At 47.3% G+C, this 20223-nt stretch overlaps 1 protein-coding gene across 2 annotated transcripts in view; it reads left to right on the top strand.

Annotated features, from left to right (window-relative positions):
• Positions 1–20223, top strand: part of LOC129837428 (cyclin-dependent kinase 14-like) — a 208231-nt gene that overhangs the window by 110911 nt on the left and 77097 nt on the right. For both annotated transcript variants that reach the window (XM_055903578.1, XM_055903579.1), the window contains one exon: positions 1788–1881. In XM_055903578.1, coding sequence (XP_055759553.1) covers positions 1788–1881 — 94 coding nt within the window. The remainder of the gene's footprint in view (positions 1–1787; positions 1882–20223) is intronic.

Here is a 20223-nt window from a genome sequence, read left to right as displayed (position 1 = left end):
CCCAGCCAGACAGACAGCCCAGCCAGACAGACAGCCCAGCCAGACAGACAGCCCAGCCAGACAGACAGCCCAGCCAGACAGACAGCCCAGCCAGACAGACAGCCCAGCCAGACAGACAGCCCAGCCAGACAGACAGCCCAGCCAGACAGACAGAGAGAGGTGTGACAAGGAGAGTGGCGGATGTGGTTGAAACCCTGTTGTTTTCACACTGTTAGTAGCAGGTTTGATCCCTCTTCCTGCCAAACCTCTGTGTCTGATTAAACACCAGTCTCTATATAAAGATCTAAGAAAAATTTGAACAGTTTGCTGATGAAAATGTATTGTTCAACCCAGCACCTACTTCTATCCATTGGACTTCTAGAAATGTATAGGGCTCTTCCTGGTCTATAGGTACGTTATGGAGACGGATGACGTTTTCAAAAAGGAATTAAGGTGTGTGGTGAGTTAAGGGGGATGAAAATGATGCTGGTGCTTGTCTCTCTCTCTCTTGCTCCCTCCCTCTTTCTCTCTCTCTCCCTCTCTATTCATATTCATTCATCTTTCTGTATTATCTGTGTGGCTGCTCAACCGTAGCTGGGTCATGCAGAGATGGAGGAAAAGAGGGAGGGAGTAGTGTGCACTGGGCCAGAACGTGAATCTGTCAGGAAACAATAGTTCTCTGACAAATGGGCTCTGACACCTGTTTAAACCTACACACACATACACACCACTCTCCAGAACTGGCCACCTCTCTTTTTCCATCCCTCTCTCTTTCTCTCTCCACTGGGCATCCCATTATCCAACCATCACCACCTCAGATGTCACACAGAGTTAGTCTTCTGAACAAACACTTTACTGGAGCTAAATCCTCTAGGAAATCAAGACATCCATAGATTTAGATGGAAATTAAGATATTCCCCAAGAGTGAACCATTTGTCTTTCAAAATATACTGTGCTCTTCTACAAAGCCATTTGAGTACACTATAGATGAAATAATGATGCATTGTAGTTGTGGAGGCTAGTATTCTTCAGAGAGGGGTTCAAATGTTTACTGCTGATGGCTCTGGAGCTCTCCAACTCTGTTGATGCTGTCTGTGTGTCTCTAATGTGGATGCTGTCTGTGTGTCTCTAATGTGGATGCTGTCTGTGTGTCTCTAATGGGGATGATGTCTGTGTGTCTCTAATGTGTATGTTGTCTGTGTGTCTCTAATGGGGATGCTGTCTGTGTGTCTCTAATGGGGATGCTGTCTGTGTGTCTCTAATGGGGATGCTGTCTGTGTGTCTCTAATGTGGATGCTGTCTGTGTGTCTCTAATGTGGATGTTGTCTGTGTGTCTCTAATGGGGATTCTGTCTGTGTGTCTCTAATGGGGATGCTGTCTGTGTGTCTCTAATGGGGATGCTGTCTGTGTGTCTCTAATGTGGATGCTGTCTGTGTGTCTCTAATGTGGATGTTGTCTGTGTGTCTCTAATGGGGATGCTGTCTGTGTGTCTCTAATGGGGATGCTGTCTGTGTGTCTCTAATGGGGATGCTGTCTGTGCGTCTCTAATGGGGATGCTGTCTGTGTGTCTCTAATGGGGATGCTGTCTGTGTGTCTCTAATGGGGATGCTGTCTGTGTGTCTCTAATGGTGATGCTGTCTGTGTGTCTCTAATGGGGGTGCTGTCTGTGTGTCTCTAATGGGGATGTTGTCTGCGTGTCTCTAATGGGGATGCTGTCTGTGTGTCTCTAATGGGGATGCTGTCTGTGTGTCTCTAATGGGGATGCTGTCTGTGTGTCTCTAATGTGGATGCTGCCTGTATCTCCCCAGGGGTGTAGGATGCATCTTCATTGAGATGATCCAAGGAGTGGCAGCTTTCCCTGGGATGAAGGATATCCAGGATCAGCTGGAGAGGATATTCCTGGTGAGTCAGCTGTGTGTTTGTGTGCGTGTGTACGTACGTGCACAATATGTCTATGCTGTCTCTGATACACAACATCTCCATCTCCTCTCAGTTGTGAACCAATAGGAAACAGTCTCACTTTGAGCACTTTTTATTTATTTAACCTTTTTTTAACTAGGCAAGTCAGTTAAGAACAAATTCCTATTTACAATGACGGACTACCAAAAGGCAAAAGGCCTCCTGCAGGGACACACAGACAGCATCCCCATTAGAGTGAGACTGGGCTGGGATTGAAAATAAAAACACACATCACGACAAGAGAGACACCACAACACTACATAAAGAGAGACATAAGTCAACAACACATCATGGCAGCAACACATGACAACAACACGGTAGCAACACAACATGGCAGCAACACAACATGGTAGCAGCACAAAATATGGTACAAACATTATTGGGCACAGACAACTCCACAAAGGGCAAGAAGGTAGAGACAACAATACATCATGCGAAGCAGCCACAACTGTCAGTAAAAGTGTCCATGATTGAGTCTTTGAATGAAGATATGGAGATAAAACTGTTCAGTTTGAGTGCTTTTTTTCAGCTCATTCCAGTCAATAACTGCAGCGAACAGAAAAAAGGAGCGACCCAGGGATCTGTGTGCTTTGGGGACCTTTAACAGAATGTGACTGGCAGAACAGGTGTTGTATGTGGAGGATGAGGGCTGCAGTAGATATCTCAGATAGGGGGGAGTGAGGCTTAAGAGGGTTTTATAAATAAGCATCGGGTATACAGAGATGACCAGTTTACAGAGGAGTATAGAGTGCAGTGATGAGTCCTATAAGGAGCATTGGTGGCAAATCTGATGTCCGAATGGTAAAGAACATCTTCCCGCTCGAGAGCACCCTTACCTGCCGATCTATAAATTACCTCTCCTTGATCTAGCACGGGTAGGATGGTCATCTGAATCAGGGTTAGTTTGGCAGCTAGGGTGAAAGAGGAGCGATTACGATAGAGGAAACCAAGTCTAGATTTAACCTTAGCCTGCAGCTTGGATATGTGCTGACAGTTTACCATCTAGCCATACTCCCAAGTACGTGTATGAGGTGACTACCTCAAGCTATAAACCCTCATAGGTAGTTTTCACACCGGTGGGGAGAGGGGCATTCTTCTTACTAAACCACATGACCTTTGTTTTGGAGGTTTCAGAACAAGGTTAAGGGCAGAGAAAGCATGTTGGACACTAACAAAGCTTTGTTGTAGAGCGTTTAACACAAAATCCAGGGTGGGACCATCTGAGTATAATACTGTATCATCTGCATATAAATGGATGAGAGTGCTTCCTAATGCATGAGCTATGTTGTTGATGTAAATTGAGATGAGTGTGGGGCCTAGGATCGAGCCTTGGGGTACTCCCTTGGTGACAGGCAGTGGCTGAGACAGCAGATGTCCTGACTTTACTTTTTTTCATTTTTTTTAACCTTTATTTAACTAGGCAAGTCAGTGAAGAACAGAAGAACAAATTCTTATTTACAATGACGGCTTTGGAACAGTGGGTTAACTCCCTTGTTCAAGGGCAGAACGACAGATTTTTACCTTGAATCATTGTTTACTGACCAATTGACTGCGTTTACTGTGAACTTGCGTACTTGTGTACTTGAGCAGTAACCTTTGGCTCTTGATCTAATCAGCATGAGGTCTGTTGGCCTTTTTAACTCTTGGTCAGATAGCTATTCAATTCTTCCGCTAGATGCTTATTAAAGGAACCAGTGATTAGGGATTAATAGCGATGGTAGATAGATTGATAGATATATTTCTGAACAGGACTCAGGTCCTGACTGCATCAATATTTTATGGCTGTATAAGATCTCATGAATCCCATAATCAGCTCCTCTGTCCTCTATAATTCCCCCCGTCGGCAGAATTGAAGTGGAGTGCTAATGTGATGAATTTATATTCATTCATCCTCTGAAACAAGTTAATAATGAATGCATACAATTACTGAGATGAGAGGATGGGAGAGAGAAAGAGAGGGATGAAGGAAGAGAGACATATAGAGAGAGCGAGACGTAGGTCAGTGGAGTCAGGAGTCAGGTGTGAAGACAGAGACAAAGCGGTTCAGTTTGTTTTGCCGAGGGCTGACGGGGATAAGTGTGTGGGTGCGTGTGCGTCTGTGTGTGTTTGTATGTCTGTGTGAATCTGTGTGTGTCGGGAGTATGCCCCAAACATGGAATCTTACACAAAGCATCCTAGGAGGACAGATCGCCGGGGAGAGAGAGATACTGAATAAAAACATTTTATTGATTGTCTGTTTTGCCAAGAGAAAATTGGGGCTGTCTGCTCTCCTTACATCTGTAAGATTCCCCACAAAACCCCAGCCCTCTCTGCCCCCTGCATCCATCCAGTACACCCATTCAAAACATAGACACAAAGAGAGAAGGGAAAGAGTGAAAAAAGGGGAGAGACCCAATAGTGGGATGGCCTGTCGCCAGCTTGGGTATCGATGGAGGCGCACCTGCAACCCCTTGGAGGGGGTCTGTGTGCCCTTTAGCAGGTTGCAGGTGGAGCAGAGAATGATAGGGGGGCAGAGCAAGCGGTGGAAGGGGGTTTGGGGGGAGGATGGGGAAGGGGAAGGGGAAGGGAGGGGTGTATGTTTAGGGGATTGGGGGAGGGTAGGGCTCTCTGACTGTCTGGGGTAAAATGAAAATGTTATCCAGTGGAGATAAAGGTTTTCTTCAGCAAACATGAGGATATGAGGAGGAGAGGAGGGGGGAGAGGGGGAGGGGGAGAGGAGGCAGATGAGAGGGATGGGAGGAGAGGAGAGCAGAGAGGAAACAGAGGAGTGGAGGATAAGAGTGAGAGGAGAGGAGAATAGAGGAGGGGTGGTGGGATAAAGTCTGACAGGTCTATATTGTGTTTTGATTATCCTCTCCTTACTCTTTCCCCAATATGAAGACCTTCTGAATCCCCTGTTTTATTAACAGGATCATACCTGTGTAGTTAATAGCATAGCCCACACAGCCCCTGTAAGCCATACACATGAGGCCAGAGATGTGCTTAAACTAGGCTTACCGTCTTACCTTGACTGTAGAATCATTATTATTTCTCTGAGGTAATAACACCTCTGATCATCGCAGTGCCAATGCCCACACATTCACACAATTTGTTTTTCATTTGTTTAAAGATTCAGCATGTGTTTCTCATAATCCAGATGGCAATAATTAGTGTTTGGACGTTCAAACATTAACTGGCCTTTTGAGGCATTATGAACATGATCAGAATACATTTGAGGAATTGAACACGTTTAATAAGAGAGTTTGCTTCACTTGTAAATACACACACAATATTATGTATAGGCTACATGGCCTCATGGACCAGGATGGACATGGATTCACCCAACGTATTGAACCAAAATGGCACCACACTGAGACAACTCTAACTATATTGCATTGGCTAAGAAGTACTGACCCGTCAAATTGAGCCGCTTATATTTTCTCCCACCCCAATCACGTCTCGTTCTGTTGTGTGTCTGTGTACTCTGCTGTAAGCTAGTGGAAGAAAAGGCAGATAGAGAAATACACCTGGAAAATGTCTACCAGTCTGCTTGGCCTGGCAGCTAGACGGTCAGTTAGCGTAGCAAACAGCTCCACCTGTCAGAGTTAGCCTGACACTCACATTTCCATTTGAATCCCTCTTTCATTCCTGCCCTCTTTTTTTCTTCAACTCTCTGTTTCTTCGGAATCATGTCCTGCTCAGCTCCTCTGTCAATACGGTCGAGAGTTGACGCATAGCCAGAAACGTACGTGTGTGTGTGTGTGTGTGTGTGTGTGTGTGTGTGTGTGTGTGTGTGTGTGTGTGTGTGTGTGTGTGTGTGTGTGTGTGTGTGTGTGTGTGTGTGTGTGTGTGTGTGTGTGTGTGTGTGTGTGTGTGTGTGTGTGTGTGTGTGTGTGGAGGCTGCTGAGGGGAGGACGGCTGAACATTATGTCTTGAACAGTGCAAATATTATGGCATCAAACACATGGAAACTGTATGTTTGATGTTTTTTATACCATTCCACTAATTCCGCTCCAGCCATTACCACGTGCCTGTCCTCCCCAATTAAGGTGCCACCATCCTCCTGTGGTTGGTACGTGGATGTGTGTGGGCGCCGTCTGTCTGTCTGTCGGTGGAGAGATGATGCTGAGTCCCGCCCCTCTAATAGGCCAGTGTGTTTGTGAAGGGGAGAGAAAGGTCACCTAGCATCCCTGTCTGATAGGTACTCAGTCTGCCAAAAGTCAGTTGGCATTTTGAAAAAAGTTAGACCCACACTAACACCCTGGTCATTTCCCTGTAAAAGGACCCATGAGCACCAACATGTGAAGTTCATAAGAGCATGTCAAATTAGTTGTGATATTAAAGCTAAGAGTCTATATATTTTTCTATAATTATTTTTCTAAAACTATAATGTACAGTATTGTACTGTACTGATCAACACTTTACTGTACTCAACTGTACTCTACTGAACTCTATTCTACTCAACTCTGATGTTATATGTTGTGCTGTGCTGTACTGAATTCAACATAGCTCTACTGTGCTGTACTGAATTCAACATAGCTCTACTGTGCTGTACTGAATTCAACATAGCTCTACTGTACTGTACTGAATTCAACATAGCTCTACTGTACTGTACTGAATTCAACATAGCTCTACTGTGCTGTACTGAATTCAACATAGCTCTACTGTACTGTACTGAATTCAACATAGCTCTACTGTGCGGTACTGAATTCAACATAGCTCTACTGTACTGTACTGAATTCAACATAGCTCTACTGTGCTGTACTGAATTCAACATAGCTTTACTGTACTGTACTGAATTCAACATAGCTCTACTGTGCTGTACTGAATTCAACATAGCTCTACTGTGCTGTACTGAATTCAACATAGCTCTACTGTGCTGTACTGAATTCAACATAGCTCTACTGTGCTGTACTGAATTCAACATAGCTCTACTGTACTGTACTGAATTCAACATAGCTCTACTGTGCTGTACTGAATTCAACATAGCTCTACTGTACTGTACTGAATTCAACATAGCTCTACTGTGCTGTACTGAATTCAACATAGCTCTACTGTACTGTACTGAATTCAACATAGCTCTACTGTGCTGTACTGAATTCAACATAGCTCTACTGTACTGTACTGAATTCAACATAGCTCTATTGTGCTGTACTGAATTCAACATAGCTCTACTGTACTGTACTGAATTCAACATAGCTCTATTGTGCTCTAATTGATGTCCAAAGTTGTGCAACATAGACGTCTTTGATTGGTTCAGATTTGGTCTTGTTTGGTGGCTGAGCTCATAAAAAATAATAACCAGTGTGTAGAATAATACCCAAATATGCAAAGGAGGATATTGTTACACCTTTGTGTACCTATTTAGGATACATCACCATGAAGAGAATGGCATTCATATCCATCATTATTAATTTCTGTGTAATACAGATCAGGGACCCATGATTAAATTCCGTTACCGCAATTCCATTACCGGGTGTAAATCCACTTCACTTACTGTAGTTCAATAACCAAAATAGATATTTTTAAAGTCTACATGTCATGTCTTAGCTGACCTCCCATTCTTTCTGCAGACATCGTTGAATCTTAATTCGGAGCAGACATTTAAGACTTTTTGTAAAACGTGGACACCAACATTTTTTTTAAACAGAAATTCTGTTACCAAAGTTTGCATCTGCACTCTTCTTCCAGTGAATGTGTTATTGTAAAATGTTCATTGTAAATTGTTAAAAGAAGTCCTTGTGCATAGAGTTGTATGGTTTGTTAAACTTTGCAATCAATGGTTTTTGTTTGGCATACATTTTAAGTGAAGAATGTGAGTCTCAGCACAATTATGTTACTGTGTAATTTGTCCAGCTTTTCACACTATGTAGCCAAGCTGAATGCCTATACTTCACTAGCCGGCTCATCCATCTACGATATTCACTGGAACCATGATGTAAAAACCAATGTGACAAGACAATATCTGAGCCAGTCCAGTACAGTTGGTGTATGGGCTATTTACTATGTGTTGTGAAGCTATTTGTTTGTTTGCAGCTAAAAACCAAAGGTATCTCTGCTGCTTCCCTGAACGAAGAGAAGCCAATCTCCAGCAGTGCTATTCTAATGATCCGTGACCGAATTAAAGCTATCCCCATTGTTACCTTGCTTTATCCCCATCGTTGCCATGCTGTATCCCGTCCCCACAGAGCTCCATGGGCAAGTGTGTGTGAGCTGAGAGCAAATCAACTAAAGGCTGTTATTTATTCAAAGCCGCTGCTTTATATGAATGTCAGTGTTCTGTTGTAATCTTCCAAAGCCCTGGCTATCCTGAGCAGAGAGCCCGTGGGTGTTTATGCCATGTGTTGCTCTTTTCCTGGTCCTGAGACGTGAGTGGGCTGGGCTGACTGACTGATTGGCTGGCTGGCTGACTGGCTGACTGGCTGGCTGGCTGCTAGTTACAGCAGACTGGGTCTCCATTCCCTTTGACCGTCTGAATTAAATATGTGCTGTTTGAGCCCATGCCCAGTGTAGCTGGTTAACTGAGAGTCACTCAAGATTACATCCCCCGGAAGAACAGTAGGAATATGGACAGGTCTATCTGTAGGAAAGGCCGTCAGAGCAGAGGTGTGTGTGTGTGTGTGTGTGTGTGTGTGTGTGTGTGTGTGTGTGTGTGTGTGTGTGTGTGTGTGTGTGTGTGTGTGTGTGTGTGTGTGTGTGTGTGTGTGTGTGTGTGTGTGTGTGTGTGTGTGTGTGTGTGTGTGTGTGTGTGTGTGTGTGTGTGTGTGTGTGTGTGTGTGTCAGTGTTTGTGCAGGCAGCCAGAGGAGAGGATGCTGGTTAAACCAGAGAATGCAGGTTGAATTATTCCTGAACCTGGTACTTATCTCTACATCCAGGGACATTAAGTAATATGAGTTTAGTGTGAGACATAAGCTACTGCATGCACACACACACTCACACATACACACACACATACACACACACAATCACACACACACACGCACACACAGTATATGAGTTTGGTCCGAGGCGTAAGCCACTGCACACAACTCAATCTGATCTGAAACAGAGAGGGGGCTGCCACCTGCCGCTGGGTAAATAAATGATGTCATTCCAGAAACAGCCGCGGTGGAGGCAACGGCCTGACCACCCAATGTGAACGTGCATCTGTCAAGCCCCAGTGGAGAGTGAACTTGGTCTCTCGGGTCAGAGCTTACTAACCATATTCCACCCGGTGTGAGTGGGAGAAGAGGCTGATCCATGTGGTTCTGGTTCTGATCTGTGGGGTGACTAACCCCTGTTCCCTGGCTGGTCGTGACCCTGGGTCATGTTCATTAAGATACATCAAAATGCAGAGCAACTGAAAACAAAAAGCTCATATAGTACCTCAATTTTTGTACTCTGATTCAGACTATTTTCTTCCATTTCATGGCTACTGAGCATGGCCATGATCTGATGAGCTGGGGTTGTGTTCTCTCTCTCTCTCTATGGGTGAGAGGTAGCCTAGCGGTTTAGAGCATTGGACCGAAATTTTGCTGGTTTGAATCTCTGAGCCGGCAAGGTGGAAAAATGTTTATTTTTGCCCTTGAGCAAGGCAGGCCACTGATGATGTGGATGTCGATTAAGGCAGTCCCCTGCACCTCTCTGATTTAGAGGGGTTGTGTTAAATGCGGAAGACACATTTCGGTGAATTCAGTTTTACAACTGACTAGGGATCTCCCTTCCCTCCATCTCTCTCTCTTTCTCTCGATGAACTTGGGCAGACTGTGACCTGTTTCACCAGTGACCTGCCTGCTGTCTGTCAGTGAGGGATGGGCCAGCTGTAATCCCCTCATAGCTCAGTGACCAGACAGACATACTATCCATGAACTCTATTCAATCTCTGTCCCTATAGAGAAGACAAGGCCATTGTAAACAGCACATGGTGACGACGATGACACCGCTGTTAAATGCTCACTCATTAGTTGTGGCTGGGTAGTCTGGAGGATGGTGGAGGTAGTGTGTGTTTGTGTGTTCCACTTTTTAATCTCAGTGGAGTGCCTGGACTTCTCTTATCTAGAGAGAGAGAGAGAGACCGTGTGTCTCAGCTATGCTGACTGTTCTGTCCTGTCATCTGTCCTGACCTTTGACCTGACTGATGGACATGTCTGGAACATGTCAGTTGACCTGGCAAGGTCAGCGCCTTCCATCCAGCTACAGTTAACTAGTTGTCTCCTGCAGTGTATACAGCACTGAACCTGAAACTGAGATGATCATCTTCCCTCAATCTCCTACAAATGCGGAAGTTAGGTAGCTCGTATGGTTGATTGGTTTGGGACTGTTCCTTTGGCTTCCGTTGTGCCAGGCAAGCTCAATTTCAAAAGTGCAGCCAAAGTATTTGAAAGCAAACCGATACTATTTGAACCCAGGTGTGCGCTCCAGCTGTGTGCGTCAGAGCGGTGGTGCTGAGAGTCAGTGAGTGGGATCAGAGTGCCTCTAAACGGGTCTCTTTGAAGGCTGTTGTCTGCCTGGGCTGTGATGTGTCTGTCAGACCTCTTCTCTTCCCTGCCTCATCCGCCCTTCCGATGTGCTGTGCTCCTCTCCCTCTCTAATGTGCCTCACAAAGACACTGACATTCACACGGCAGCCTAATCTCCCCTCCACCTCTCCTCTCTCCTCCTCTCCTCTCCTTCACTTCAAAGAGCATGAAAACTCTCCACATCAATAATGTAGTCTGTTTCTATCTGACACCTCAACCAGATTGTGGATTTGAGCATGTCCCCTTGCCTCCTTGTGCACCCACAAATGTACCCCCTCCCCTCTTCCCCTCCCCTCTGCTCCCTCAGCCCAACCTGTATCCTCCCTCTGCTCAGCTCTATGCCCAAACCTGTATCCTCCCTCTGTTCAGCTCTATACCCAAACCTGTATCCTCCCTCTGCTCAGCTCTATGCCCAAACCTGTATCCTCCCTCTGTTCAGCTCTATACCCAAACCTGTATCCTCCCTCTGTTCAGCTCTATGCCCTCATAGGGGATAAAGCTCCTTGTGTGTAACTGGATCAGCTTCATCTGCCCTTGCCCTCGACAGTGTGTGTGTGTGTGTGTGTGTGTGTGTGTGTGTGTGTGTGTGTGTGTGTGTGTGTGTGTGTGTGTGTGTGTGTGTGTGTGTGTGTGTGTGTGTGTGTGTGTGTGTGTGTGTGCTCCACAGGCAGTCAAGCAAAATCCCCTGGATTAGCCCTGTCTGTCACCTCTAATGTTCTGGGGCCATGCTGGCCATGTTGATAGGGGTACCTATAGGGCTGCCTGCCTGACTTAATGGAGGGACTTATAGTCAGCCAACCAAGGCCATGTATGTATGCCAGGGAAGTTGTTGCTATGCTGAAGCAACATGATCTAGGGCTTCAAATATGTCTTCATCTCCCGTATTCTATTTCTTGTCTCAATTACCAACAAGTTGTTCTAATGTGGCAGCAGCATCATTGTCTAGCCTTACCTCTTCTTACCAGCCTCTTGCATGTGTTGTCTCTCTTGCTCTGTGTGTTTGATGTGATATCATGATATCTCACTGGAGAGATGTGGCTCAGTGAGAGACGAGGCTAGGAGCTGGTGTGTGCAGCCCCTGTTATTTGGTCAAGGTTACCCCTCGCTAGATCGATCCCACTGTTCTCCTCTGTCCTCTGGGGTGAATACAAAAGATTTGGTGCTTTAAGGGGAGCTCAATCAGATGGCAGATCGGGTTTCAAATTGCTTTTGTTCCTTGGTTGAGGTTATTTCAGAAGAAACAGCTTCTGATTGTAGATACATTATGTGTGTGTATGTGTGTGCTTGTGTGTGTGCGTCTGTGTGTGTGTGTCTGTGTGTGTGTGTGTGTAGCTACATCGCTCAATGAGATCTTGTTCTCTATTACAGTTGAATAGATTGAGAAAAAACCTTCCCATTTTGTTGTATAGTGATTTTGTCCTCAGGTGCTGTATGGCCTGAGAGGGTCAGGAGAAGGTTATCCTGACCCTGTCACAGAGACCCTGTCACAGAGACCCTGGCTGTCACACAGACTGGAGTGTATTACCAATCCCATTACCACAGTAGTGGAACGTCTGTCAGGGCCTAGAGGTGAGACAGCTAAACACTGATGTCCCAAATAACAACCTATTTCCTACATAGTGCCCTCTGGGCCCTGGTCTCAAGTAGTGCACTATATAGAGAATAGGGTGTCATCTGGGAGAGAGTCTGAGATAGAGCAGAATGAAAGTCAGGCTAAAGTCACTGAGACAGTTCAACTGTAATGGGTGGTATTATAACACCCAGTCAAATCACTCTGAGCTCATTGGCACATTCATAGTGAACGCAGTGTTTCCCATTCTGCACCAAGGGTATCTCTCTCTCTCTCTCTCTCTCTCTCTCTCTCTCTCTCTCTCTCTCTCTCTCTCTCTCTCTCTCTCTCTCTCTCTCTCTCTCTCTCTCTCTCTCTCTCTCTCTCTCAACCATTAGAGAGCTATAGTGGTCTTTACTATGTGCTCACGCTCAGTAAATTGTCTCTAATTGTGCAGAAGAGTGGATTGACTGAAGAGGAGGCCTGGCTTGCTGTGCTAACTGTGTTGTGTGTAGACTGCTGGGTCGTATCTGGCTAGATTTGACCACAGAGCCAGTGTTAGTGTTAATGGTAGTGGTGGTGGTAGTGGTAGTGGTGGTGTTAATGGTAGTAGTGGTGGTGGTAGTGTTAATGGTAGTGGTAGTGGTAGTGGTAGTGGTGGTGGTGGTGGTGGTGGTGTTAGTGTGGTAGTGTTAGTTGTAGTGTTAGTGGTAGTGTTGGTGGTCGTGGTTATAGTGGTGGTGGTGGTGGTGTTAATGGTGGTGGTAGTGTTAGTGGTAGTGGTGGTGGTGGTGGTGGTGGTGGTGGTGGTGGTGGTGGTGGTGGTAGTGGTGGTGGTAGTGGTGGTGGTAGTGGTAGTGGTAGTGTTAGTTGTAGTGTTAGTGGTAGTGTTGGTGGTGGTGGTTATAGTGTTGGTGGTGGTGGTGTTAATGGTGGTGGTAGTGTTAGTGGTAGTGGTGGTGGTGGTGGTGGTAGTGGTTGTGTTAGTGGTAGTGTCGGTGGTAGTGGTGGTGGTGGTTGTGTTAATGGTGGTGTTAGTGGTAGTGGTGGTGTTGGTAGTGGTAGTGGTAGTGTTAGTTGTAGTGTTAGTGGTAGTGTTGGTGGTGGTGGTTATAGTGTTGGTGGTGGTGGTGGTTATAGTGTTGGTGGTGTTAGTGGTGGTGTTAATGGTGGTGGTAGTGTTAGTGGTAGTGGTAGTGTATGTTGTAGTGTTAGTCGTAGTGTTGGTGGTAGTGGTGGTGTTAGTGGTAGTGGTGGTAGTGGTAGTGGTAGTGTTAGTTGTAGTGTCGGTGGTAGTGGTGGTGGTTGTGTTAATGGTGGTGGTACTGGTAGTGGTGGTGTTGGTGTTGGTGGTGGTGGTTATAGTGTCGGTGGTAGTGTCGGTGGTAGTGGTAGTGGTGCGGTGGTTGTGTTAATGGTGGTGGTAGTGGGAGTAGTGGTGTTGATGGTGGTAGTGTTGGTGGTTGTGTTGATGGTGGTGGTGGTGGTTGTGTTAATGGTGGTGGTGGTGGTTGTGTTAATGGTGGTGGTAGTGTCAGTGTTGTTGGTGGTGGTGGTTATAGTGTTGGCGGTGGTGGTGGTAGTGTCGGTGGTGGTGGTTGTGGTTGTGTTAATGGTGGTGGTAGTGGGAGTAGTGGTGTTGATGGTGGTAGTGTTAGTGGTAGTGGTGGTGGTGGTGGTAGTGGTAGTGGTAGTGTTAGTTGTTGTGGTAGTGGTGGTGGTAGTTATAGTGTTGGTGGTGGTGGTTATAGTGTTGGTGGTGCTGGTGGTAGTGTCGGTGGTAGTGGTAGTGGTGGTGGTAGTTATAGTGTTGGTGGTGGTGGTGGTAGTGTTGGTGGTAGTGGTGGTGGTTGTGTTAATGGTGGTGGTAGTGGGAGTAGTGGTGTTGATGGTGGTAGTGTTAGTGGTAGTGGTGGTGGTGGTAGTGGTAGTGGTAGTGGTAGTGTTAGTTGTTGTGGTAGTGGTGGTGGTGGTTATAGTGTTGGTGGTGGTGGTTATAGTGTTGGTGGTGCTGGTGGTAGTGTCGGTGGTAGTGGTGGTGGTAGTTATAGTGTTGGTGGTGGTAGTGTTGGTGGTAGTGGTGGTGGTTGTGTTAATGGTGGTGGTAGTGTTAGTGGTAGTGGGGGTGGTGGTGTTGGTAGGGTTGGTGGTGGTGGTTGTGTTGGTGGTGGTAGTGTGGTAGTGTTAGTGGTGGTGATAGTGGTGGTGGTGGTGGTGTTAGTGTTAGTGGTGGTGGCAGTATTAGTGGCGGTGGTGGGGGTGGTATTGGTGTTGGTGGTGGTAGTGTTAGTGTGGTGGTGTTAGTGGTTGTGGTAGAGTTGGTGGTAGTGGTAATGTTAGTGGTGGTGATAGTGTAGTGGTAGTGGTGGTGGTGGTGGTAGTGTTAGTGTGGTGGTGTTAGTGGTAGTGTTGGTGGTGGTGGTAATGTTAGTGGTGGTGATAGTGTAGTGGTAGTGGTGGTGGTGGTGGTGGTGGTGGTGGTGGGGTTGTTATTGCTAGTGGTAGTGCTGGTGGTAATGGTAGTGTTAGTGGTGGTGGTGGTGTTATTGGTAGTGGTAGTGCTGGTGGTAGTGTTGGTGGTGATAGTGTTAATGATGGTGGTAGTGTTAGTGGTGGTGGTAGTGTTGGTGGTGGTAGTGTTAGTGGTGGTGGTAGTGTTGGTGGTGGTAATGTTAGTGTTAGTGGTAGTGGTGGTGGTGGTGTTGGTGGTGGTAGTGCTTGTTGTGGTATTGTTTGTGGTGGTGGTAGTGGTAGTGTTGGTGGTGGTGGTAGTGTGGTGATAGTGGTGGTGGTGGTGGTGGTAGTGGTGGTGGCAGTCTTAGTGGGGGTGGTAGTGGTGTTGGTGGTGGTAGTGTTAGTGTGGTGGTGTTAGTGGTTGTGGTAGAGTTGGTGGTAGTGGTAATGTTAGTGGTGGTGATAGTGTAGTGGTAGTGGTGGTTGTGGTGGTGGTGGTAGTGTTAGTGTGGTGGTGTTAGTGGTAGTGTTGGTGGTGGTGGTAATGTTAGTGGTGGTGATAGTGTAGTGGTAGTGGTGGTGGTGGTGGTGGTGGTGGTGGTGTTATTGGTAGTGGTAGTGCTGGTGGTAGTGGTGGTGGTGGTAGTCTTAATGATGGTGGTAGTGGTGGTGGTGGTGGTGTTATTGGTAGTGGTAGTGGTGGTGGTGATAGTGTTAATGATGGTGGTAGTGTTAGTGGTGGTGGTAGTGTTGGTGGTGGTAGTGTTAGTGGTGGTGGTAGTGTTGGTGGTGGTAATGTTAGTGGTAGTGGTGGTGGTGGTGTTTGTGGTAGGTGTAGTGGTAGTAGTGGTAGTGGTGGTGGTGGTGTTGGTGGTGGTAGTGCTAGTTGTGGTGGTGGTACTGGTAGTGATGGTAGTGTTGATGGTAGTGGGTGTGGTGGTGGTGGTATTAGTGGTGTTGGTAGTGTTAATGCTAGTGGTGGGGGTGGTAGTGGTGGTGGTGGTAGTGTTAATGCTAGTGGTGGTGGTTGTGTTAATGGTGGTGGTAGTGTCAGTGGTAGTGGTTGTGGTGGTGGTGGTGGTTATAGTGTTGGCGGTGCTGGTGGTAGTGTCGGTGGTGGTGGTTGTGTTAATGGTAGTGGGAGTGGTGGTGTTGGTGGTGGTAGTGTTGGTAGTGGTAGTGATAGTGTTAGTTGTAGTGGTAGTGGTGGTGGTGGTTATAGTGTTGGTGGTGGTGGTTATAGTGTTGGAGGTGCTGGTGGTAGTGTCGGTGGTAGTGGTGGTGGTAGTTATAGTGTTGGTGGTGGTGGTGGTAGTGTCGGTGGTAGTGGTGGTGGTTGTTGTGTTAATGGTGGTGGTAGTGTTAGTGGTAGTGGGGGTGGTGGTGTTGGTAGGGTTGTTGGTGGTGGTTGTGTTGGTGGTGGTAGTGTGGTAGTGTTAGTGGTGGTGATAGTGGTGGTGGTGGTGGTGGTGGTGTTAGTGGTAGTGGTGGTAGTGTTAATGGTGGTGGCAGTATTAGTGGCGGTGGTGGGGGTGGTAGTGGTGTTGGTGGTGGTAGTGTTAGTATGGTGGTGTTAGTGGTTGTGGTAGAGTTGGTGGTAGTGGTAATGTTAGTAGTGGTGATAGTTTAGTGGTAGTGGTGGTGGTGGTGGTAGTGTTAGTGTGGTGGTGTTAGTGGTAGTGTTGGTGGTGGTGGTAATGTTAGTGGTGGTGATAGTGTAGTGGTGGTGGTGGTGGTGGTGGTGGTGTTATTGGTAGTGGTAGTGCTGGTGGTAGTGGTGGTGGTGGTAGTGTTAATGATGGTGGTAGCGTTAGTGGTAGTGGTGGTGGTGGTGGTGTTATTGGTAGTGGTAGTGCTGGTGGTAGTGGTGGTGGTGATAGTGTTAATGATGGTGGTAGTGTTAGTGGTGGTGGTAGTGTTGGTGGTGGTAGTGTTAGTGGTGGTGGTAGTGTTGGTGGTGGTAATGGTAGTGGTGGTGGTGGTGTTTGTGGTAGGTGTAGTGGTAGTAGTGGTAGTGGTGGTGGTGGTGTTGGTGGTGGTAGTGCTAGTTGTGGTATTGTTTGTGGTGGTGGTAGTGGTAGTGTTGGTGGTGGTGGTAGTGTCGGTGGGGATAGTGTTAGTGGTGGTTGTGGGGTAGTTGTTCTGTTGGTGGTGATGGTGGTATTTGTGGTGGTGGTGGTAGTGTTAGTGGTAGTTGTAGTGTTGATGGTAGTGGTAGTGGTGTTAGTGTTGATGGTAATGGTGGTGGTAGTGTTGTGGTAGTGTTGATGGTAGTGGTGGTGGTGGTAGTAGTGGTGGTGGTAGTGGTGGTGGTACTGGTAGTGATGGTAGTGTTGATGTTAGTGGGTGTTGTGGTGGTGGTATTAGTGGTGGTGGTAGTGTTAATGCTAGTGGTGGTGGTGGTAGTGGTAGTGTTAATGGTAGTGGTGGTGGTGGTAGTAGTGGTGGTGGTGGTAGTGGTGGTGGTGTTATTGGTAGTGGTAGTGGTAGTGTTATTGGTAGTGTTAGTGGTGGTGGTGGTGGTAGTGTTAATAGTAGTGGTGGTGGTGTTAGTGCTATTGGTATTGGTGGTGGTGGTATTAGTGGTGGTGGTGTTAGTGGTGGTAGTGTTAGTGATGGTGGTGTTGTTACTGGTGGTGTTTTTGGTATTGGTAGTGATGGTGCTGGTGTTAGTGGTGGTGGTATTAGGGGTGGTGGTGTTAGTGGTGGTGGTGGTGGTATTAGTGGTGGTGGTTTTAGTGGTGGTGTTGGTGGTGTTGTTACTGGTGGTGTTAGTAGTGGTGGTGGTGTTAGTGGTGGTGGTGTTACTGGTGATGTTAGTGCTGGTTTTAGTGGTGGTAGTGGTGGTAGTGGTCATGGTGTTAGTGGTGGTGATGGTGTTACTGGTGGTGTTAGTGTTAATGGTATTGGTAGTGGTGGTAGTGGTAGTGGTGATGGTGTTAGTGGTGGTGGTGGTGTTAGTGGTAGTGTTAATGGTGGTGGTAATTGTAGTGGTGGTGGTAGTGGTAGTGGTGGTGGTGGTAGTGGTAGTGTTAATGGTGGTGGTAGTGGTAGTGGTGGTGGTGGTGGTGGTAGTATTAGTGGTGGTCGTGGTGTTTGTGGTGGTGGTGTTAGTGGTAGTGGTTGTGGGGGTGGTGGTGGTGGTAGTGTTGGTGGTGGTGTTGTTGGTGGTAGTGTTAGTGTGGTAGTGTTAGTGGTGGTGGTAGTGGTAGTGTTGGTGGTGGTGGTGGTCGTGTTGGTGGTGGTGGTGGTAGTGTAGGTGGTAGTGGTATTGGTGGTGGTGGTGGTGATGTTAGGGGTGGTGGTGTTAGTGCTAATGGTAGTGGTGGTGGTGGTGGTAGTGTTGTTGGTGGTAGTGGTGGTGGTAGTGGTAGTGGTGGTAGTGTTGATGGTAGTGGTGGTGGTGGTAGTGGTGGTGGTGGTGGTAGTGGTAGTGGTGGTAGTGTTGATGTTAGTGGGTGTGGTGGTGGTGGTGTTAGTGGTGGTGGTAGTGTTAATGCTAGTGGTGGCGGTGTTAGTGGTGGTGGTGGTAGTGTTAATGGTAGTGGTGGTGGTGTTAGTGGTGGTGGTGGTGGTGGTGGTATTAGTGGTTGTGGTGGTAGTGGTGGTGGTGTTATTGGTTGTGGTACTGGTAGTGTTAATGTTAGTGGTAGTGGTGGTTGTAGTGTTAATAGTAGTGGTGGTGGTGTTAGTGCTATTGGTAGTGGTGGTGGTGTTAGTGGTGGTGGTGTTAGTGGTGGTGGTGGTATTAGTAGTGGTGGTGGTGTTATTGGTTGTGGTAGTGGTAGTGTTAATGGTAGTGGTTGTGGTGGTGGTGGTGGTTGTAGTGTTAATAGTAGTGGTGGTGGTGTTAGTGCTATTGGTAGTGGTGGTGTTAGTGGTGGTGGTGGTGTTAGTGATTGTGGTGTTAGTGGTGGTGGTGTTGTTACTGGTGGTGTTAGTGGTAGTGGTGGTGGTGTTAGTGGTGGTGGTATTAGGGGTGGTGGTGTTAGTGGTGGTGCTGGTGGTGTTAGTGGTGGTGGTGGTGGTGTTTGTGGTGGTGGTGGTGGTGGTATTAGTGGTGGTGGTGTTAGTGGTTGTGGTAGTGTTAGTGTTAATAGTAGTGGTGGTGGTGTTAGTGCTATTGGTAGTGGTGTTGGTGTTAGTTTTGGTGGTGTTAGTGGTGGTGGTGGTATTAGTGGTGGTGGTGGTGGTGGTAGTGGTGGTGGTGTTATTTGTTGTGGTAGTGTTAATGGTAGTGGTTGTGGTGGTGGTGGTGATTGTAGTGTTAATAGTATTGGTGGTGGTGTTAGTGCTATTGGTAGTGGTGGTGGTGGTATTAGTGGTGGTGGTGTTAGTGATGGTGGTGGTGGTGTTGTTACTGGTGGTGTTAGTGGTATTGATATGTGGTGGTGGTATTAGTGGTGGTGGTGGTGGTGTTGTTACTGGTGGTGTTAGTAGTGGTAGTAGTGATGATGGTGGTGTTAGTGGTGGTGCTGGAGGTGTTACGGGTGATGTTAGTGGTGGTGTTAGTGCTGGTTTTAGTGGTGGTAGTGGTAGTGGTGTTAGTGGTGGTGGTGGTGTTACTGGTGGTGTTAGTGTTAATGGTACTGGTAGTGGTGGTAGTGGTAGTGGTGATGGTGTTAGTGGTGGTGTTGGTGGTGGTGTTGATGGTGGTGGTGGTGTCAGTGTTGTTGGTGGTGGTGGTTATAGTGTTGGCGGTGGTGGTGGTAGTGTCGGTGGTGGTGGTTGTGGTTGTGTTAATGGTGGTGGTAGTGGGAGTAGTGGTGTTGATGGTGGTAGTGTTAGTGGTAGTGGTGGTGGTGGTGGTAGTGGTAGTGGTAGTGTTAGTTGTTGTGGTAGTGGTGGTGGTGGTTATAGTGTTGGTGGTGGTGGTTATAGTGTTGGTGGTGCTGGTAGTAGTGTCGGTGGTAGTGGTAGTGGTGGTGGTAGTTATAGTGTTGGTGGTGGTGGTGGTAGTGTTGGTGGTAGTGGTGGTGGTTGTGTTAATGGTGGTGGTAGTGGGAGTAGTGGTGTTGATGGTGGTAGTGGTAGTGGTGGTGGTGGTAGTGGTAGTGGTAGTGGTAGTGTTAGTTGTTGTGGTAGTGGTGGTGGTGGTTATAGTGTTGGTGGTGGTGGTTATAGTGTTGGTGGTGCTGGTGGTAGTGTCGGTGGTAGTGGTAGTGGTGGTGGTAGTTATAGTGTTGGTGGTGGTGGTGGTAGTGTTGGTGGTAGTGGTGGTGGTTGTGTTAATGGTGGTGGTAGTGTTAGTGGTAGTGGGGGTGGTGGTGTTGGTAGGGTTGGTGGTGGTGGTTGTGTTGGTGGTGGTAGTGTGGTAGTGTTAGTGGTGGTGATAGTGGTGGTGGTGGTGGTGTTAGTGTTAGTGGTGGTGGCAGTATTAGTGGCGGTGGTGGGGGTGGTATTGGTGTTGGTGGTGGTAGTGTTAGTGTGGTGGTGTTAGTGGTTGTGGTAGAGTTGGTGGTAGTGGTAATGTTAGTGGTGGTGATAGTGTAGTGGTAGTGGTGGTGGTGGTGGTAGTGTTAGTGTGGTGGTGTTAGTGGTAGTGTTGGTGGTGGTGGTAATGTTAGTGGTGGTGATAGTGTAGTGGTAGTGGTGGTGGTGGTGGTGGTGGTGGTGGTGGTGGTGGGGTTGTTATTGCTAGTGGTAGTGCTGGTGGTAATGGTAGTGTTAGTGGTGGTGGTGGTGTTATTGGTAGTGGTAGTGCTGGTGGTAGTGTTGGTGGTGATAGTGTTAATGATGGTGGTAGTGTTAGTGGTGGTGGTAGTGTTGGTGGTGGTAGTGTTAGTGGTGGTGGTAGTGTTGGTG

The sequence above is a fragment of the Salvelinus fontinalis genome, chromosome 38 (assembly GCF_029448725.1).
Source record: "Salvelinus fontinalis isolate EN_2023a chromosome 38, ASM2944872v1, whole genome shotgun sequence".
NCBI classification, from domain to species: domain Eukaryota; kingdom Metazoa; phylum Chordata; class Actinopteri; order Salmoniformes; family Salmonidae; genus Salvelinus; species Salvelinus fontinalis.
Note: the sequence above shows the minus strand (reverse complement) of the source record. Positions and strands in the feature narration are given on the sequence as shown.